At 39.4% G+C, this 22,284-nt stretch overlaps 1 protein-coding gene across 1 annotated transcript in view; it reads right to left on the bottom strand.

The window, feature by feature from the left end:
• Nucleotides 1-965: 965 nt before the first annotated feature.
• The window catches only part of LOC128718124 (uncharacterized), a 99,623-nt gene continuing 78,304 nt past the window's right edge, over nt 966-22,284 (bottom strand). The window contains 3 exon segments of the mRNA XM_053811798.1: nt 966-1,102; nt 19,437-19,563; nt 19,655-19,729. Of these exon segments, the coding sequence (XP_053667773.1) occupies nt 966-1,102; nt 19,437-19,563; nt 19,655-19,729 (339 nt within the window).

The raw sequence follows: 22,284 nt of genomic DNA on the forward strand, positions 1-22,284 counted from the left end.
GTTGCTTGACTGTTGCTAAATAATTCACAATGGCTCCTAGCGCTGCCTAAATAATGCACAACTACTGCTGTACCTCATCCATACAACACGGCTGGGTGTGTAAACCTCACAACTCATCTGTATTTAACATAATAATAATGTTAACAATAATTGAAAAATTTCACTACCCGATACGTGTTGCCCGTGTGTGTGCTGTTTAGGACACCATGCCCCGGCATGGCTAAATGTGTCCTTCCATGCTGGTCATGCTGCTGTTACTACTGCTTTGTAAATCTCGTACGAAAGGTTGGCGTATTTTCTTTATTTACCAATTAGTTTCGCGTCAACGATGATGCCTGTTTTGTGTTTTTGTGCTAGTTTTCAGCTAGATTACTGCTTATTGGTTTCCTACACGTAACCCTGCACCAAACGAGATATTCATCCATTCCATTCAGTCACCTTAATTACAACCCCGGTCAACCGTTAATGTTTGATTTTTCACCTCTTCACTGTGATCTTAAGGATAAGGTGCTGTTTTATCATTAGCTTAAACCTATTCCTTATGTTCGTAACACACTTATACTCACATCATTCTTGGTTATTTGCTTTACTACACCGCGCTTCACCTGTTTCCAAGACTGCTTTTTTGTTTGTCAGCATTGAAGTATTTTTAGCGCGGACCTATCCTAGCAAAACGACTCCATACCGGAATGTAAACTCCCTTTCACGTTCTATTGTTGTGAACAGAATTCCTTGGCCGAATTTGTGGCCGACTTACGGATACGGGCGATCGGCTATGTTGCTCAGTTGGAGTTAGTTTGAAGAGTACGTAGCAATCTGATCAGGAAATGCAATAAACGAAACACATCGTCGGTGGACATTTTCACTAGCGTTCACACACGGACATTCTAAATTTCTCATTCACACATTCGCGCACATGCTGCAGTTCTCTCGCTGTGGAATTACGATGTGGTAAGCGGTGAAAGCTATCGGATCAGCGAGTTCGGCCGGTACGAGTGTATTACGGTCAGTATCACAAGGATTACCGTAATGTTCAGGAAAAGCTGTTGCCGTCGCGTTTCTATGCATCCGTTTAGAGTTGCGGCACCATTTGGGGATGTAACTGCGAACGAGTGAAGGTAGAGAATGAAATCGTTTTACTCTCCATACATCTGCTGCAGATCGGTAGGATGATTAGCGTTACAATGCAATGAAGAAAACACGTTTAATTAAAATAAATCAATACACAACTCGTGCATTGCAAAGCGGCATTGTTAAGCATATAATAATTATATAAATAAATTATAAATAATATAAAAATTATATAATTTACTGTTAAAAAAAGGAAAGAAAAACAAGGGGTGGTTGATGTCCTGTCTCTGCTTTTTTTAAGGGGAATACATCTTGCTCGCTATTACAGTTCCATCAAGGTCTCATTTGAGGGTGAAACGTAGGATTCACCCCCTTCCGACGATCTAATTCACGAGCATCTCGGCACCTCGTTCGACCACATTTACCACATTCCTTTGGTAATAAATTTAGCGTTCGTTCCCGGCTGTAAATAGTTATACGTTTCAACCCAAACCGAGAAGCACAACTGAGCTAGTCGAAGGGGAAATACTTTGCGAAAATGGATGCAATTTTCCGCTACATGTTTTTCTCCCATTCTCGAGGTTTAGCCTCTCTACCACAACGGCTCATGACCGAAGGGAACCGGTAGGAAACCTTCTATTTGTGGCAACTCTAAGGAATGGTTATACTATTTCAACAAATCGCCATAAATCCCCGGAGATTAGTACAATAATTTTATGCTAAACTTGCTGAATCTTGTTAAATGATGGTAACTTTGGCGTACGACTTGCCGGTGCTCGTTTACAGCATAACATTCCTGTGCCTCCGGTCGTTCGTGAGCGACAGTGCCTGGAAGGTAGTAAGTAACACTACACAACTGAACCACTATGAGATTATTGTAACCGTGGGAGCCCACTGCTTTTCGTAAGTGGAGAGTAAATACGTCTTGCATGTTCCTATCCCATGATGTGTGGGTATTGCCCGTAGTCCAATTTGATGGAGGAAATCGTTTTGATACATGCCACAACAATGTGCTTCACGTCTATTGTATTGAAAAGATGACGGACGGAATCTTCGATGATGTATCTTACTAACTTCCGTCTACTTGATGCTACACATTCCAACATACACACATCGAATGATCGTGCTTTAGATTACAAGGTAAGCCCACATACGGTGCGTGCACAGCGTGAGCATTTGAGTTCCTGATTTGTTGAAGAGCATTCGCTTGCACACTGTCCCATCTGTCCTTAACCTGCGTCTACTAGAGTTATCATCCACCGTGGGGGTTATTGAGGCCATTTGTTGGACTCAATTTTGTACAGCACAGTTATCATTCCATTGAACTTTTCAGTTATCTTTCGCCGGACAGTGGGGACCTCTTTTTTATTTGAAATCCTATGTCCTGAAATGTTGTTCCTTCGCTGTGCTTTATTAAAATTAAGGGTCCTCACAGGATACCAATTGATATACTAGCTGTGATGAAAATTTAAATTGAAAAAAACTCAAGACATTAGCATGGCCTTGGAATAGAGAGGATAAAACAGAGACCTTATTATAAATACAATGCATTACAAGGTAAGTCAAACAACTGTACTGTTGAATACTTTATTATACTTTATATACTTTATTTTTCAAAATTGTATTCAAAATATCGCGATCCATCATTAACGTATAAAGCTGAATTAATAAATTTAATCTATCGGAAATTTAAGACTAGTATAGCCACCGGCTGACATTTATCCGTGGCATGACATAACCTTAAATTGTTAGTTTTTTCAATAGCGTCCATTATGGATAGGTAATTAAGAATTTGTTTATAAATGTTTTGTTACTATACGTTGGTATATTAGCGAGCAACGGAACGCTAAAATATTGTATATATCAGCTTTTGGCAAAACTAATCAATTAATTTTGCGATTATTGACATATTTTGTCCTCGAATTGATTTGCATAGCTCATGCGTTTGAGGTTAGAAGATTGACGGCTTTCGTAAAACGTCACCTTTAATCAGACATATAGAAAGTATTTACTAGAATTTAAGCCGTTCCTTCTAGGAGATTGTCCTCGACTAATTCTTCCGCCCAACAAAGTTTACCTTTCCCAGGTGTTGAGGCACTGATTATCCGATTGGTTAAACCTATAAGAGTAACGAAGAGGTTTCCATCGATCTTCATCTTCAGTGGCTGCTCTGCTTTATGGTGACATCTGCCGTTGAGTGTCCAGTATAGGACTGCTATTTGACACTGTATCCTTCCCTAAACTGGGAGAAGATGATTTAAACGCCAAATAGGCTATATCCACCATGTAAAACATATTCGCTTCCTCGTTTCGAATAAAGTTTTGGAAGTAGTGGTAGCATTGATTTTGTAGAGACTTTTACAAATTGACAAATCTTTTCAAATTTTGATTGTGCATAATAAACATGGCTACAAAAGATAAAAAAAACAACGCTGAACTATAACTATTCATTAGCAATAGAGCAATAATTTGTCTACTGAAAATGTGCGCTGATAAATTCTGTTAAATATAAAACAACTGATATTTAACGCAAAACCGCAATAGGGCGTCTGTAAGCAAAGTGAACAGGTATGATACGAAACGACACACGATGCACGATATACTTTTACGGTGCAATCGTAACGAATAATCTAAAAAAAACATGATTGTGTCACATGCTAGCAATGTTTAGAACAGTATGAAGACACCGACTAAGCGGTTGTCAAATGAATTTTCTTCGTTTTCCTCCTATCATACTTCACTCGGGCGAGGAAGTGAATCCTGTTGCCAAAAATGATCCCCATCGTCCTAAGTTAATATTAAACCCATAAAATCAAGTTAATCTTCCGGGGCAAAAGCATCTTTAATTAAATTTAATTGACCGTTATTTTTTATGTCCATGCTACAGATTTTTTTGCAGAGTTTGAGTAGCGTGAAGTAACCATAACCATGGCCAGTTTACCAAGCTCCGTTAGTAGCACTGTCGTCATCACTGTGCAATCACCATCACTGAGGAGAGGATTGAAAATGGTTAAAAGTTTCTTTCACGGGTGAAGGTTAGTTCGTTGGTTCAACGATGGCCGTTTGGTCGAAGAAGAAGTGTTAGATAAAGACGCGAAGCGAAATTTCACACCGGAAGGCACAAAAAAAAACAGCCCGAGTACGAGAGTACGTGTTCCACCATGAAACGGATGAAAAGGATGAAACGAAATTGGAAATAACAGCAAATAGGTAGGGTTGAGAAACTTTCGTCTATTTGCTATTAAAAAGCATAATGATCACTATCAATCAACAGCGCAGCACCACCCGTTGACATCGGTGTATTAGTTGTTGTTGTTGCCACGGTACTAGCATAAAAAGAAAAAGTACGGTTTGCATCGTCTCAATGGAAGAGAGAACATATTAAGAAAATAGCAGATAAAACAATGTGCTGAATTTTCGTGTGTCACGTTTCGATTTTTGGGTTTGCGCACGACGAACTTGTTCCGGAATCGGCGCCACGAAAGACTTACGGACAAGGCGCCTCCATTCCTACATGAACGAACGTAGAACATACATAACACGTTGAAGTGGTGTTCCGCACGGCAATACACCAGGAAGTTCAATACATTGAGAACAAATCCTTCTACCAATACAAAACACTCCGTACCGCACTTCTGGCATGATACGATGAACAATCTGTCCCATTGCTAGATCGATCATTATTTATTCTTGGGTTTTTGAGCAGAAGGAAACGGAAACGACACGAACAATGTGCTAGAGATACCGCATAGCAGGATAAAATGAGGAATTGTCATTGAGACAACAGGAAACAAGCTTCTATCTGAAGCCTCGACACTACTGTCTCCTTCCAGACTCGGAGTCAAATTAGTCGGACTCCCTGGTAAATCGTGGATTGATACTTGGGATAATCGCAAATTGATAAATTTATTAATTTATCGGAAGTGGTTTTCTGTTCAAAAAGCGAATATTTAATAACTGCCTTGTATTTTCAAGATGTTGAAGTATATAAATTGAGTCTTTACTTGGTGAATTCCTATGCGGTACATAATTTTAGAATCTTATTTTAAATTCCGGAATGTAACCGTTTATCATTATGTCTTATCACTCTGAACTCTGTTGATATTAAATAAATTAAACACAAGCATTACACTAAATGCATAGTATACGCTTAAATGCAGTTAAATACACATAATAAACGCAGTTCTGAGCCATGGAGAGGTTTGCTGGATTTCGTATACACCTGGTCGCATCAGTGAGTATATAGCTGTGGGAAATTCAAGTCACAGACAACTGGTCAGTAGATGTGACGTACAGAATCAATCTCAATGAAACGCAATGAACAGAGCTTAAATTGTTCCATTAGCAATGTTTATCAATGCATATCACAAGCATTAGAAACAGCAAATAGCACAAACACTGTTTGCATGTGTTGCATGAAGCGAAGTTGCATGAACCTTTCAGTTGCGTAAATGAACGCTGCGAGAACTGTTTTCCTATTTAGATTTAGAAAATCTTGGCCAAAGAAGCCAAAGTTTTTTCTTCGCAAATAAAATGCACATTTGTTACCCCCTGGTTTTCGAATTAATTCAGAACACCAAAGAACGGATAGCTTATCAGAACATGTTTACCGTATCGAAGAGTGCCGAGGAGATGTGCAGAAAACAAAAATTGGAGAAACAGATCATGCTGCTTTATCCAGCCCCACAGAACGATTACTAAAATTTAATTAAAACTACTACTGCCAGCATTGTAGCTACACTTTGCTGCCATTGCCTGGGTATGCACTGCATGCTAACCGGCACTGCTACGAGGGCTTAATCTAAAGGAGAACAATACATGTAAACGGTTTGCTTCTTGATTCATCCGCACCCATCCGGATGCAAGTGGAATCGGTCGGCCAGAATTAAGCAGCAAAGCACCCTGGACCCTGCTTCCTCTGGGAAGCGCCACCACTAAGAAACCTGGTCTCGAGCGTGAAATGCAGTGTTTTTCGCTGCTCAACAAACCGGAAGTGATTTATAATCCCGCTCAGCCAAGCGTTAATCCAATTCATTTTCAATAACTAACAACAGACCGAGAGCACGTCGTACGGGTCCGGGGGCTCGGATCGGTGATGATAAGAGGAACCTGAAGACAAACACCCTGCACAATGAAGTGCAGCAACAAGTGCACTTGGTTGATGGTTCCGTAGAGATACCGGTGTACCAACATCGCTGCAGGACACCCGTGTGTCTGTGCTGGAACAGCAAACGGGCGGAAGTAGGGATGGGAAAAACAACAACTACAGGCAACTCGTCGAACGGAGCTTACCCGGCGGATCGACGTAATTTCTCACGGGAGGGTTACGTTGGCCAACAGCAAAGCATGGAGAGCTAACTTGAGCGCGAAGGAGTGTTAACGATAATTAAATCTATTACTCACTCCAGCTGTCGTTGTTCCTCGTTTTGAAGCTATTGTACCTAGCGGTCACCTGTGTGCGTTTTAAAGTTTTGTGACAACAACAAATTTCTATGAATTATGGTGTTCTAATGAAAATGTTCAATCTATTTTCCAAATCACATGCATAAACTCATGAAAGAAACTCGTGTCAATCGTCGCTACATTGTAAATCACATTGCTAAACCCATTGTAAATAGTCAATAACGAAGAACATCGATTGTCTCTCGAACATCGGAGACATTCTTAGTCTTAGCTTTAAAATGCATTAGTTATGGAAAGCATGCTGCTGACCATAACTCATGCGCTGGACACTCTTGGCAAAGAAGAATAATAAACTTTTGACTGACATGAACATTGTTTCAGTGGCACGTGACTTGGCGACGACACATGTGCCTAGATTATGTCTACGACCGTTGTGCATGGATAGTACGGGTGAATTTCAACGGTTCTGTAGGCAAAAAGGCACATGCATGGTGCATAATAGCTTCATTTAATTAAAGTTAACAAGAACAATTTATTGCTCATCATCGAAATAGTTCTAATTATGTTTAAATGGGCTTTACATGAAAGTTGGTACGCTGCAGTGCGGAAAAGTGGACAAGGGAAAGATTTCCGTCGGTATGGTTCATGATCATCATACTGGCACCGGTGGTCGTGTGGCAACGCGTCCCGAACAGGTAGGTGGGGTGGTGATGGTAGGAAATTTGCAATCGCTTTTGGGATATAATGGGAGGTTGATACAACACCAATTCTGTTGGTGTGCAGCAAGACCAACGAGTGGGAGCGGCAGTCAGGGATTGCAACGACGCATAATGCTACTGAACTGGAAGGAACACTGAGGTGAGGAGAGCTGCACTGTCGGTCATTGGGGGCCATTTAGAATGGAAATTATCCACCCTGTTACCGCCAGCGAACTTTCCGTTGGGACTTTAAAGTTGGTAGTGTGGGATGTAGGAGTACTAGCGGGAGGACATTCCAAACGAGAGACAGGTACATGATTATAGGCACGGTGTTCGATGCCGCACTCGGCAGAATCTAGTGCAATTCCACCGCAATGGCATGTGGGGCATGTAAGCAGGTTATTTATTGGAGGCGTTGGCAATTTCCGACTGAAGCAAAGGTCTGGTTCTGACTTCATCCCGCTGCAAGAACCGCTCGCCCGCGCAAGGGATAATACCCATGGTACAGCTTTGTTCACTTTGTTTTCATAACCGTGGCACTGGACTATGTCCTCGGTTCTGAAGAACTTCTAGCTGCTAGTAGGTGCAAATGAACATAACGTGTACGAGTGAACAGCAGATGCACGTAACATGTTAGTGGCTTTCATCGTCAGGGTAATAGAGCAACAGAAGCGCTGCTCCCATTTGCACATTAATTAAATGTGCCGAAATTGCAACTATTATGGTTTAACGGTGATGATGACGGCGTTTGAATATACGCTCGGAGTGTTGATTAGGAGCATTACAATCAAAGTTTAAGCTTCCTTTTTTGGTATCTGTCATGCAAACGAGCGAATTAAAATGGATCAGCGGTAGGGTGGCTTATGTGAATACCACCAAACCAATCTCAATGATCAATTGCTCTGTGTTAGATAATTTTTTTGGTAATGATTTTCTAATCATAGAATCGTAGACACTCAAAAACCTTGCACGATAAATCATTTTTTGCATTTAAGAGTTTCAATTGTTTATTTTATACATTTATGACATTAGCTTTTGCGATTTATTATTTGTGGTTTAAAATGCGTATCGTACTTCAAATCGTATCGATCTATTCGAAATGGAGTTATCGATGTAACGGCACGAGATAAAATATAAAAATTACCAAAACAACTTCTCATTTACAAATTTCATAAGTAAGAGTTCCAATAAGTCATACAGTAATTTTTATCAGTTCTTTCACTTTTCTCCTTTGCTCTCTGTTAGATAATTAAATCAACAAAATTTTAAACTGCATGTTAAGCGACCACCTTTATAGTTAACCCATTAATTAAGAATATCATCTAAATTTAATCATTGCCATAATTTGAATGGAAAGTTAAACAATCGAAAAATTAAAAGGTGTTTTGTTGTTGCCTATAATTATTTCCAAAAATAACTTAGCCAACTTTTAAATTAGACCATTAAAACATAAATAATGCCAAGGTATACGCAGTTCTATAAAGCTCATCGCTTGTTCTCGCCGCAAGTTTTAGTCCAAGAATGGAAATATTTTCTTTACATCTCTCATAAACGTGAATCAAGTTATTCGATTACGTTTCCATAAACATGCATAAAGTATTGTTAAAGTATTATATTAGGTTTACTACTATAAATAATGGCAGTTTGCTAGCGACAGATTGAAATAAATATAGCCATTTTATAAAAATACAAACAAAAAACCATCATAATTTTTTTAAAGAACTTTAAAAAATGCTCAGATGATTAAGTTTACTTTTATATATGTTTTCTAATTAATTTCAATTATTAAATATAAACATAAATTTTCAAAAAGTTCAAGAGGATTATTCACATACTGAAGAATAACATCGATAGTAAGATGATTTTGTATATTTGACGTACAAACATGTGAAAATGTTTAATCTTGCCCAAAAGTTAAATGAATGATATAAAATGTATAATGAGGACAATTCAGACTAACTAGACCTGTTTAGAAAGGGATGTGTGGAAGATCATTGGATAGTCTTGGAACACAAATGAATAAGAAACCATTGGAATATCTTTCTCCTTGTTTGCATCAGCGCCACATTTTCGTTTTCTACTCCGTGCATTGCTTTGGCATACGTACACGGATTGTCCTTTGGCATTAGCTCTAGGTGTTTGCTGGCGTATGTGTTCGTGTGTAGCAAAAACGTGCAAAAGATCCCTTATCCTGGTTTCCGCTCATGTGTACACATAATTCCTTCTGGCAAGTCGTGTGTGATTCAGATCACGACAATCGAGAACGAAATGGATCCTCCCCTATTGTTTTACACTCCGGTAGTTCCAAGTTTGGCCCCACCGGTTGCCAGTTCACAGGCGGTACTGTCTCGAGTGGTAAAGAGTGTGAGTGCAATCGAGTTCAATCTAAGTTCTTTCGCTACCCACGAGCATGCCACATACGTGCTGAAACACAAGCAAGGGAAGGATAAAAAAAGATACATCCCAATAAAGCTGGAGACGGGTTGGTAGACGGTGTGGAAAACCCTTTAGGGTAACATGGCGTTCATGGTGTGGGTTAGCATACTTCGTGCAGCAAAAGAAAACTTTTGTAGCAAAACCGCAGTAAAGAAACTGGTACCATGACCAGCTTTGGTTCTTCAGTGTCTACCAGCACGCTCAGGAACGCATCCCCCGGTGCCTTGTGTGTATTTGTTGAGATTGTTTGAGCAAAATGCAGGTCAGCGTAGCAATCGAGACGACTCTCGATCTCGCTGCTCTAACGCACGCTCCGAGTTGTATGTATGCGGTCGTATATGTATTTCTGTTGTTCTGTTGTATTGCTGCCGTTATTGGCTTATTCGCGGTTTTTGCTTCTCGTTATAACATCTACGAATATTTGTTTTCTTTTTCGCTGTGCACGATTTGTTTTGTCGTTTTCATGTTTTTGCCTTGCTGGAGCTAATTCTTGCTTGCTTTTCTTGTGACTTCTAGCGACTTACCGGCGTCGTGAGAGAACCGTATTGCATACGCGGTTTCCATGCGATGGTTCGTTAGTCGATCGAGCATTAAAAGGAAAATGAACCACCGGTAAGCACAGGGAGAAAAGAAACAGTAGCACACATGACATCAACATTCCCACCCGCATAAGATTAGCTGAAGGTACCGGATTGTCTGTCGCCGCAATGGGTCGTGCGACAATAATGACTACCAACGAACGAGTTGGGTTAGTGTGGGAGAGTTAATGGACAGTGTTTGTGCCTGGAAATGGTTGCTTAAACACGCTAATTATTGTAGATTAGAAGTGTTACCTAGAGAATACATCCTTTTTATGGATTGAACCGAGCTTCAAGTGTAATGCGGTAATGGTAGGCCGATAGTGGTGCGTTTCGCTTCACTTTCAGTTGAATTATTCGAGTGGTATTAATTTAGCTACATACAACCGTAATCTATCCTATTTCTGATAAATAAGCTTTTCATACACACATATTTTCAAATTTCAATTAATACCTCCACCTATTAACAGCAGGGTCGAGTGAAATTTCATGCTCTATAAGTGATTTAAACTAGGAACGATGCGGTGAATACCATTTTCCGTTATATTCTCGCAACATTAAAAGTCAACAAACCGTTTGCCTTTTGTGGTTGGACAAGAAAGTTTTCCTCCCCACGAATCATTTCGTTAGGGCAAACAACACCCGAAAACTTCGTGTCATGTGGTATGTCCTTTTTCGGAAACTTTTCAAAATAAGTTCACACACTTCAAATCAGCTCTAGCTTGTTGGTAGGATGGGTAAGGTAAAAAAAAAGAAAAACTAAGCAGCTGAAATCACTCGTTCCGCTAGATTGGTCGGCACTGATAACATTAAACTTGTTGTTGAAATGAAAATGCGCTGATTTGTGATGTTTTCTATTTGTCTCTTCCAGCGCTTGTTGATTCGACCGCCGGACGGATATTAAGGTTTCTTGGTTCAATCAATCGGCTTCGCCTTTTTTACGGTGTAACATGACACAACCATACCAGCAAAACAAACATAACGTATTTCAATTTGACAAAGCAACACCGAAGGTAGCGAACAGAAAAACTTAATCTAAACAGTAAAAAACAAAACAAACAAATACACGCACCCAACACATCCTCCACTATCCCACGTAAGCTACTCAGCTCACTTATCTAGCGAACAGGATGGCTGGAAATGGAACCTAATCAAATTTATATCGTGCTCCCAAACTTTGAGCACGTAAGCTATTTGAACTTTAAATTAATTTTCTGAACTTTGCTTCTTAGGCTTCCGCCAAGTCATTGTCGCGTGTGTTTCGTACCGTTCGTTGTACGGCTTGTTTTTGTTATCCTGGTATTCAAGAAAACAGATCACAAAAAGGGAACAAACAAACAAACACACACACACACATTGGAAAGTTAATGTGGGTTCGGCTGAAAACGCAAAAGGTGTCTGTTTTTTTAACTGCCGTTTTGTGACTTTCTTCCTGGCTTTTTGCTTGTTTCTCCAAAACAGCAATGTAAAGCAACAGCATCGAAAAACAAAAAATGGTGAAACGTAAACGCAATACAAATATAGAAAGTGATCCATCGAAAGTACCGCGCTAGAGTCATTTGGAGAAAGTTTTTGTTTTTTTTTTCTTTTTTGAGGTATTCTGCAGCTTCATATCGTTCGGCTGGGAACCAACATTACTCCTGCGTGGCCAGCTGGTCTGACGATTTGAAGAGGCTTTGTGAGGGAGGGATAGCAATGGTGTCCTAAAGTGGCTTGTAGTTGATTTGAATGAAGAGTTTTGCAGTTGTTTCGCTGTCTGTTGAAGCATGAAATAAATCCTAGGCAAAGTTCTGGTGTCCAAACAGGTCATTGATGGGAGAAGTTTCAATTGCGGTGGGAATTGGTATATAAGTGCTTGGATGTGACGCATATTTGTTCAACGTCCTACACATATTTATGCGTATTTATTTATTTATGCCTTTATCAGTATTTTCTCATTTTTCAATGATTTAAAACACGGATCATAAAAAAAAAACTGCTATCGTTTTGCAGGAAAAGACGGTTCTAGAGATTGTGCTGTTGTAAAAATATTGTATGCTACAATTTCAAACGATTTCATAGTAAGTTTATAGAAAAGTACAGGACACTTTTACGTTTCGTTGATTGCGTTCAACAAGTTTTAAAAACTACTCCGGATCTTTGAATTTATATTTTTGCTACATACTTCAAATCTTGAGCATACTTTACCCATAGATAATATTTTAGTTTTCAAATGCTTAACAATTTATGTTAGGTCTTTCTTTTGTTAAGCCAGATGGGAAAAACAGGATTAACGGCAGTTGCGTTTCAAATCGTTTGACGTCCCTGGCGTTTAGACATCCTTAGCACGGCGTCAGGTGACACGACTAGATGACGGCATAGAAACCACGGACCACAGAGAATGATTGAGCAATGGTACTTGACAATTGTATAACGAGAGCTAGGAACGAAGTATAGCACTTAATAGGAAAAATAAAATAAAATGCGTACTAGAATAAGTTGAATAAGTTTAGAACGGAATTCCGCCGGAGCGACCCGTTGGTGGTATTGGTAGCGGCGACTGTCTTCATACGACAGGATCACTCCAAATGCGTATCCGGACCAATCCCCCGTATGCAAGATTGTCTATCCAGCTACGCGTAAATAAAGTCAAAAAGAGACACATATGTTAGGCTTAGAGCTATTGAGGTCACTAAAGATAAAATAGAACAGGAAATCAGAGTTTCAGAAATATTAAATAACAAGTTTTGGGTTAGTAATTGATCAACATCGCTCAGAAACGGACAGAGTGGGCCCACTTTTTCCTGGGGACAATGCCAAATCACACATGAGAAATCTAAAGTGGATTAGAAGAAATATTTTGAAATGTACTCCGGTGCAAGAACTATTTCGATAATGCCTTTTGAAGATTTTGAATTTCCAATAAAATGGCCCCCAATTTAATAGATATTATGTAATTAACTAAAGGTTAATTTATTAACATTAACCGAGTATGCGCGGGATAAGACAATTTGCAAGGAGGAAATGCCTTGTAAAGTTTGTAAAAACCTCAACACTATGTTGATAATACGGCAAATGCCGTCTTATTGGAGGATATAAATGAGAATTTATTAACATTGTTTTTTATTTATTTAGTTACCTATTTTTTGAATAAAATTACAGGTTTTAATAAACCTAAAACTCATCTTCACGTTGATTTAACCGTTTCAATGCGCGTCTTGTTTCACTTCCAACGACACATGTCCCTTTCTATAAGTTTGTTCGTGTCGCGGCTTGTTAAATGTTTGCATACTGAAAAGGTCACTTCCGGCGACACAATTTATAAATTTTCCATTTACGACACAATCAATTTTTCCTGCATCACATCATTGCCAGCGACATCTTTCCGATTGACCTTCTTTTGATTTTTTTTATGTTGCTTTGGCACCGTCTCCTTCTATCGATGATTTGCCTGTCGGCCAGCAGTCCCATCTTTTCGTCTATCTTCCTACTATGCCTTTCGAATCTCTTCGGGGACCAACAAATCAACACTCTTGGATCGACCGTCGTTCTTTCGCATAACAGTCGGATTTCACTCGATCGATCGCCGGGCGTCATGCTCGATTTGTTCGTTCAGTATGTTCCGTAAAAAAGTACCCCTCCGACGGCTTTCACTGCTCGAAGCTTCCTGCATCTGCAGGTTTCCGGTTCGATACCACTCATGCTGGTAAGCGTAGTCCGTCGACATCGTTGTCATACGTTCACATTTGTTCGCCAACTGCTCGCCGTAGTTCGCCTTTGCACCGTACACAACATTACGGTGTCCAACCGGAAAGGCAATGCACACCGACGAGGATGGAAATCAGACAATATAAAGGACAAAAAACATGTACTCATTCTTCTCTTTTGATAGGGAGCTTCCGTTTAGTGTTGGAATCGGATGTTTGTATGTACTTTTATGGGTTTTGTTTGGTTTTGGTCCTCCCAAGCTATGAAAGCTTGCTACAAGATGAATCAACCGTATTATTTCAGCCGTTCTATTCCCCTTCGTCCCCTTCGACACTCGGTGCCTTGAAACAAAAATTAGCTGTCAAGTGTTGATGGCCCCTTGCGGTCAACTGCCGCCTTGCTAGCAGTCGCTTTGACTAGCGATCAGTTTAATTTGTTTCAAGCTTTCCCTTGCTTAAAACCGGAAATGGTTTTAATTAAAGACATCCGGGTTCGAAATGTGATGGTGGTGATGCTTCCCGAGCCCGGGGACAAACATTTCAGTTGGTGACATTATTGTGGCTTTAATCGTTCAATTGCACACATCCGGACGAAATGCCAACCCGACACGGTAGGTATTGCCTTGATAAGACAGCTCAATCGCATAATGTGACACGAAAGAATCTCATCTTGATAAACAGAACAAGCGTTCAACAAGGGCGCAACAAGACGAAAGAGCTTCTCGGCAACGGGTTGATGGTTGTGTAGCACAAAAGCAATTTCTCCTCATTCTACAAAACTGACCCCTTTTAACTACTTCAACGGTCCGTTGACAGGGGCGAGTGACGAAGCCCGACTCGTACAACCCAAACATTGCGTACGGACAGGTCCTTCAAACATGAACAGATCCTCGGTTCTGGTCGTCTGAAGATGTCCGTTCCGCGCTGGCGGACAAGCTTTTATTCATGGCTATGAGTACAGTAATAATGCGCCACTCTAAACCATTTATTTGCATCTAATCTTCATTCTTAATTCAGATCTTGCCAACTTTTGACAGCTATTTATCGTGTCGAGGCGTTCTGCTTGTCGACTCATACCACTTTCCGGATATCTTGCATTTTTTTGGTGGTGGTTGTGTTGCCCGTGCTTGCGCCCTTTACTTTTGTAGGTTAAACCAAAAGGAAACCTTTTCGCATTGAGATGTCAAAAGCTCGCCTGACAGTATGCCTCTGGAGGGTTCACTACACCTTTACCCGAAATGAAACGTATCCAAGGAAGAGCAGTGTGTCTGGTATCTAGCGCCAGGCGAAATAACTGCGTAGGGCCGGATGGCAATAATGAAAGCGACCCTTTTCTGAAGACATTTAAATGAGAGGATCAGCTTCAACAACAAATCCTCGTTTCGGTTTGCGAAAAAGACGAATTAGAAGAAAATCGCTCAAAGCAATAAGTTGTACGGGAGATACTTGTTGTGTTTTTATGGCTGCCACTCAGTGTATCTAAAAGATCTCATTTAAAGTGGATATTTTATATTTTTTTACGCACTGTGTAGCAACCGCATACCGTTGGGCATACGATTTATTTCCTTTCAGCATAAACTAATGCCGGAGTTGCCTTGGTCCGCATCACAAAAGTACAACTTTCCAAATCATGCCACACAAAAAACGTTTCTGGGTGGTAAAATTTTCTCCTTCACCGCCCAGGGTAAACAAGGATGTGGTTAAATGTCATCATTATATCCTTTTTTCTTCTCGTCTGTGTCCCTGTGACCGATTCGACATGGTCATTCGAGGGTGATGGGATGGTTTTTGACACTGTGGTGATGGAAATTTCATGTCATTGCCCAGAGGGTAACCTTTTTCGGTTGTTGGGTGAGTGATAGTGGAAAAGTGTTGACAGACTGAAAGAAAAAAACCAGCTTCAAGCATAGATGGGTCAGTGTTGAGCATCTATTTTCTCCTTCCATCTTTGTTTAACATCCAAGCAGCAGCAAGAAACCGGACGTAGTATAGCATCAACTTTGCTGCTTTTATGCAAACAAGATAAAAAAAGCGGAAACTAAATTGAACTGTGTACTGCCTACAGTGCAGTAATGCAAAATGCCAGATATAGTTGTTTTTTGTCCCCTTGCAGTAGTAAAGCGGAAAAAACCATACCATACACATTCAAATGTAGTGTATCTGCACGAAATGTCCGTAAACTACCTATGCTTAATATGGTTGGAAAATGTAAACAACGATGAGAACTTTTATAGCTTCACAAAATCTGACTACAGAGAGAGCAACAGTGAGAAGAAAAAATGACCCAAAAAGGGACACTTCTGGACAACCTGATGATGACCATCGAAGATGCCTCCCGGTAGCAATGCCCCAATGAAGTGTTGTGTTGCAAAATTGTTCAAGCACTGGAACTGTGGTCGTTCCAAAAGTACTATAATAGGGACCGTTGCCAAAGACTCACACTAAACATATTTTTCAGTATACGATACTGTCCGGTGGAAGTTTCGCAATAAATAAACTTTTCCTCTATCTGTTACCCTGCAGGGGTAACTCGAATAGCGTAATCGTTGTGGAAAGGTATGTTGTGGGAGTATTAGTTAGAAATCAGCGGCATCACATAAACTCTTCCTGGGAACAAGTAGACAAAAATGAGAAAAATGTATACTCAGAATATGTGACAGGAACAATCATCGTCATCACCGATTGTTCGACAAAATAAGGCTTTCAAAAGTACTACGTTGGAAGCTTTAAACTGTTTTCAAAGAAAAATGAAAATACATGTGATAAAAAGTTAGACAAGCAACATCAAAATAGTACAATGTAATGCAATGTTAAATAACAATTATTCAAAAGTTGTTCAAGTGGAACGGCGATTATTCGGGTTAAATGAATCGGGTTTAAGATTATCCATGTTGCTTAGACATTGTAGTTAAAAGACAATTTGACATATAAACTATAAAACTGATGACGGACGAAAACGAAGGGACCAATAGTGAGCGATAAAACGTGTTAAAGTTTAATGTTTAAAAACATACATACTACTTTTCCAGCAATTATGTACAAGGCAAAATAATCCCGTTTGGTAAAACAAGCCTAACCCCAACAAACATTACAAAATCGTTATAACTAAAAGATATTATATCAATTTCCATGTTATTCTCCTATCTTATCCGGATTCTCAGGGGATGGTTTTCTAATTCAAATGGTAAAGTTGGAACCATTTCTAGATTCTTTTCAAGTTGAACTGGAATGTGTTGAGGTAAACGTCATCACATCTTATCTTCGTATAACATCTGCATCAAATCCTAGTATAGCTGTACATTATGGAGTAATACAGAAGTGGTTCCAACTTGAACTCGAAAACTCCGTAGTAACATTCGCGTCAGGTACAAGGCGTCTCCATGGGGATTCAAGCCCATCGAATATTTGTTGATTTTTGCAGTTATATCAACAACTTTGCATTATCATTCAGGTTTATGTTGTTTGCATTGCAAGACATGTCAAAGTTCCAATTTCCAACGATGTATTCATGTCACTATTAAAACATTTCACACCTTTAACACCAGTGTAACAACGATTCTGTTAGTGGGGTAGATCACGTTCTAAGCCAGTTTTTTGTATGCGTTTTGACGTTTCCAGGCTTATCCGCTTACAGCTCGCCATACAAATGGCAAGCCAAGTTAAGCCTAGGAAAGAAGGATTAGATTGGTTTCTCAATGAAAATACCCAAGTACCCAAAACCCAAACTCGACAAATGTCAAAACAAATAATTTTGCTAGCTGGTCTGAGCCAGATTAGGCCATGTTTCCCGTGTGCGAAAAAGGTAAACAAGTTTTTTTAACGAAAACAACTAAAAAAAGATTATTTAAATAATCAGACTTGTATAATATTTCATTGCATTGAAATTAAAATTAAATCACTAAAATTAAATCGATTTTCCTCAAATTGTAGTTTACAAAAATGATCCCTTGTGTCATTCTTTATGCCAAAATGCTATGTCCTTAAAGAATCTGTACAGAATGATACAGCCCGGTACCTGGATTATTTGGCAGATACAGGCTTAAAGCTTAAGCTTTCTAACTTTTTGGATGATCTACCTCAGTGATAGGTTCTCTGGAGCGTTCCTACGGTTTCGATCCGGTTCCGGCTAGTGTGACTCCGGCTCCAATTCCGAAAAAACAACCAGTTCCGTCCGGATTCTGGATTCGTCTGCAACAATCGGAACTATCTGGAAGCGTCGGAATCGTTTCAAACTGTCTGGAATTGTCCGGAACCGTCGGAATCTGAATATGAATCTGAACCGTTGGAATCGTCTAGAATCGTTAGAAGCGTTGGAACCGTTGGAATCATCGAAATCATTGGCTTCGTACGGAACCGTCGGAATCATAGTCGATCCATAGGCTGGACATACACTGATTTACTAATTGGTTCTGATTGATTATATGACCTTTGAACTGATTCTACTTTAGTAACAAACGGTGCTTCACCCAAAGTACGGTAACGGAATTGATATGCACTGTCTGCACTATCATTACTGATCATATTGTGGTACAGGTGCAAAAACAGATACTGACACTTATTGCAGTGTTGAAATCCTTTAATTTGATGAATGAACGAATAAAATCGACGAGTCTTACAGCCGTGCTTCACTATCGTAGGTGATGAAACTCGAAGTATTGACATTCCTCACTTGTTTGTCGTCGAATTATCGCCCTATTTGGGTTGATTTTGCAGACCGTTTACTGTGATGCTACTTGGTATATTTGTTGGACTTGTCGTTCCAAGCCGCGGAATCGTTCGAAATCAGCTCCGGTTTTTTGTCAATTGTGCCCATCACTTGATTCTGTCAAACTTTTTCTGTCACTTTCATTGGCCATAGACGTCAAGTTTCAAGTCAACGGTCGCACATATATGTTTCTGGTCCAATCTTAACAATGAATGTAAGCGTATTTAAAAGAGGAGCATGGTAACAGTTATCCAGTTTAATTAAAAATATCGTTTTAGAAACACAAGAAATAATTTTCGCATCCGACGCCCCTACATATATCAGCCAAATTGGAACAGCATTTCAAATCAGACGGTAAAATCATTTAAAATAAGCCATCTAATTGAAAAGCTTTTGGCATACCAACAACCTGAAATGTTACCAGCAAACTTCCCTTGATCCATCGCTTTCATTATGCTTTAATTTTTGCATTCTAAACGGTGCATAATTATTCTGCACCGTGGAAACACAACTACAGTTGGTTGGGTGGAGACCAATGCGGTGCATAATTTATAACACAGTTGATTATCATTTCAATTGTTGACATTTTGACACCGCCTCTAATGGTGTGTTTGTGTAGGTTAATGTTCACCAATGGGATCATTCATGCATGGTTTGCTGCCGACAGCCTGTGCTTCATCACGAGGCCATGTATTGATAGGACGGATGATGATTAATCAGATAATTTCATTATCATCATGAAACGATCTCCCACTATAGATGGAGAGCCGATGATTGCCGTATTTATGATTGCAAAAGCGGGGACGCGCAAGAGCTAATCAATAGGAAGCATGGTTTTCAGAAATTTAGCCATAAATACCTCGTTCCGGAACTGGTTCCTTGCGGCTAGATTCCAAGGGTGCCTGCGATACTTCCGAGTAAATGGTGCCCACTTCAGCCAAGCATCGTAATATTAGTTGTCCAGTGGAGTAATGAGAGGGCAATAGCTGTTCGACGGCGACACAGTAAAGTGAAATGTAAGTGACCAGAAAAATATGTTTGTGCAGTAAAGTTTTGCCGGCGCAATATTAACAATACCTGAATGATAAGATCTCGCGATGCCCAATGAAGATTGTCATGCGTTGGATGTAGCACTGTAGATTCCGTCCCAACCTGAAATTAAATAGAAACGTAACATAAACCAGTAAGCATCGTAGCAACCAATCTAATTAATTTGGTCTCCGTAGCACGGCAACAACAATAATGGTCTACAGATTAGGGAACGGCTTGTTCTAAAAGATGTAGGTAAATAGTAAAACAACTGTCAGACAAACTTCAAATGCAGTTTTATTGGTGTGTTACCACTTTATTCGTTTTCGTTTCATTTCCCCAAATATTTGCCATTGTGGTCGGTGATTGATTTCAGTGAGACAACATCGGAACGGTAACATTAGGTATCGTGAATCGGTCATGTTTGGGATGTGATTTTATCTGTTCATAAACCCAACTTTACTATGGACAGTATTTCAATGTGGCTTTTTCTTTCGGCACCATGCTTGAGTATTTGTGCCGCGAGGCGCCTGATGATCGGGGGTTTGGTAGTAAACTATGCATGTGTTTTTGTTTTGTGTGTCGTGTGATCTCAGTTAGTAAGAAACCGGTTACCGTCAGAATATTCTTTGTCCGTTGCCTAGCTATCGCTACATAGTGGTATAACCTGCACCAAGAAATTTTGATGAAAAGCATTCTTTTATCCCTTCACCCAGTTCCCACAGAAGGTGCAAGATAAAATTTATGTCTGCACCATAAAATATTTATGATCACTTCATGCTCTAGCCTGCGAAGGCATCTAATGATTCAAATAGGCTGCCGTGAAGTTTATCATACCATTGATGACTTTAAGCATAGTGCCGAAAAATAAGGACACTGCACAGAAGTCCAAACGAACCAATCGAATAGTTGCAAAGTACACGTGGCGTGGAACAAATTGATTAAACATTGCACGATGTGTTACATTGACGGGCAATACAACGGCCCATCAAGTTACGCCCACGCAATGAGGAACAAGTGCAAGAAAAACATCACACAGTTATGTTGTGACATAACTATTCTGTCGAGCAATAAATTACTGATTACTTGGGTAACATAACTGTTATATTCTATATATAAGTAGTTATTTTAGCTACTCGTTGAAACTTTATTTGAAATGGTTTCTCACTATTCAATTTAACAGATGATTAAAAGCAATTATGGCAAAAGGGTTTGAGACAAGTTGATAGTTCATTGATTTCAAGTAATATTATGATTTGTACAACTTTCATATATTTTTAGAGCTTACACACTCATAATGCTTTTCTTTTGCACATTTCATGATTTATGCATTTTCCTATTGTTATTATTCTTTTTGTTATGTATTATAAATCTTTTTCTTAATAAATTTTTCCCGCATTCTTTATTAATTTATTAACTTATACATACAAAAAGCTAACTGTAGAAAACGAAATGGCTGAGAAATTTAATGCCAAAAAACAATCGGTTTTATACATAGTACAAAACAAATGGGTTAGCCTGGTGGTGTATTTAGTAGCGGAGCTGTTCAATAATAACACAATAAAAACCGTTCGCAGCCCAGATTCCCATTTGGACTGCTCTCTCAAATCAAAGACGTTAGGACGGCTAGGCAGTTTAACAACCATATAGCTGGATAGTGAGTCCTGCGTATGGGCGTTTGGTCCGGATAGTAGGTTGTTACACCAAGAAGAAGAAGATACATTGTCTCCCTAAAACAAATTTCACACAACGCACCATGCGTCTCCATTCTATGAATGGGGCAGATCATACTATAAGTTAGAAAGCTTAAGCTTTTATCCTGTATCTGCCAAATAATCCAGGTACCGGGCTGTATCTTTCTGTATGGATTCGTAAAGAACATAGCAGTTTGACATAAAGAATGACACAAGGGATCATTTTAGCGGAATTGCAATTTTAGGAAAATCGATTAAAGTTCATAAATTTAATTTTAAATTCAATTCATTTTAAGCAATATATAAGTCCAAGCGTAACTGGAGAGTACCGATCGATCGATTGGTTTGTTTTGTTATTGTTCCTAGTTAGGGATGATATGCGTTGCCAGCTGAGGGGATTTAATATAGTTATAACTTAGAAAAATATTAAATACCTAAACAATTTGATTCATAATAAAACACTACCGACTTCTATGTAAGATAACAATTTTTGCACATCATATAACACTTTAAATGATTTGCAACCGTCGTATTGACGTTCGTTCCAAATTGTAGAAAACAGACATTAGGGTATGCCATATAGCATGCAAACTGGGATGTGAGTTCATCACGAACGACTGCTCGTGAATAATCGTTCGCCAGAAATCATACCAATACCACATTATACTATTATAGCACATTCGATTATGTAAACAACGTAATTTAGAGAGAGAATAGGAACTGTTATCAACATTAAAATATGTAAAAGCGCTCCTGTGAGTTACAGTCCAATAAAACTTAGTCGCAGTCGAAAAAAACGGAATCACAGTACAATATAACTCAGTCGTAGTTCAAAGTCCAGTCGAAACAAAGGTTATAATACAGAAGTGTAAAGTAAAAAGTTGTAATAAAGTGAAAAGTATCAATTATAATCAGAAATCAACGCAGCCTCTGCATTCCGAGATGACAACGGAGACGAATCCGCTGCAATATAAATTGCTTCAA

Source organism: Anopheles marshallii, chromosome 2, assembly GCF_943734725.1.
Source record: "Anopheles marshallii chromosome 2, idAnoMarsDA_429_01, whole genome shotgun sequence".
Taxonomy (NCBI): domain Eukaryota; kingdom Metazoa; phylum Arthropoda; class Insecta; order Diptera; family Culicidae; genus Anopheles; species Anopheles marshallii.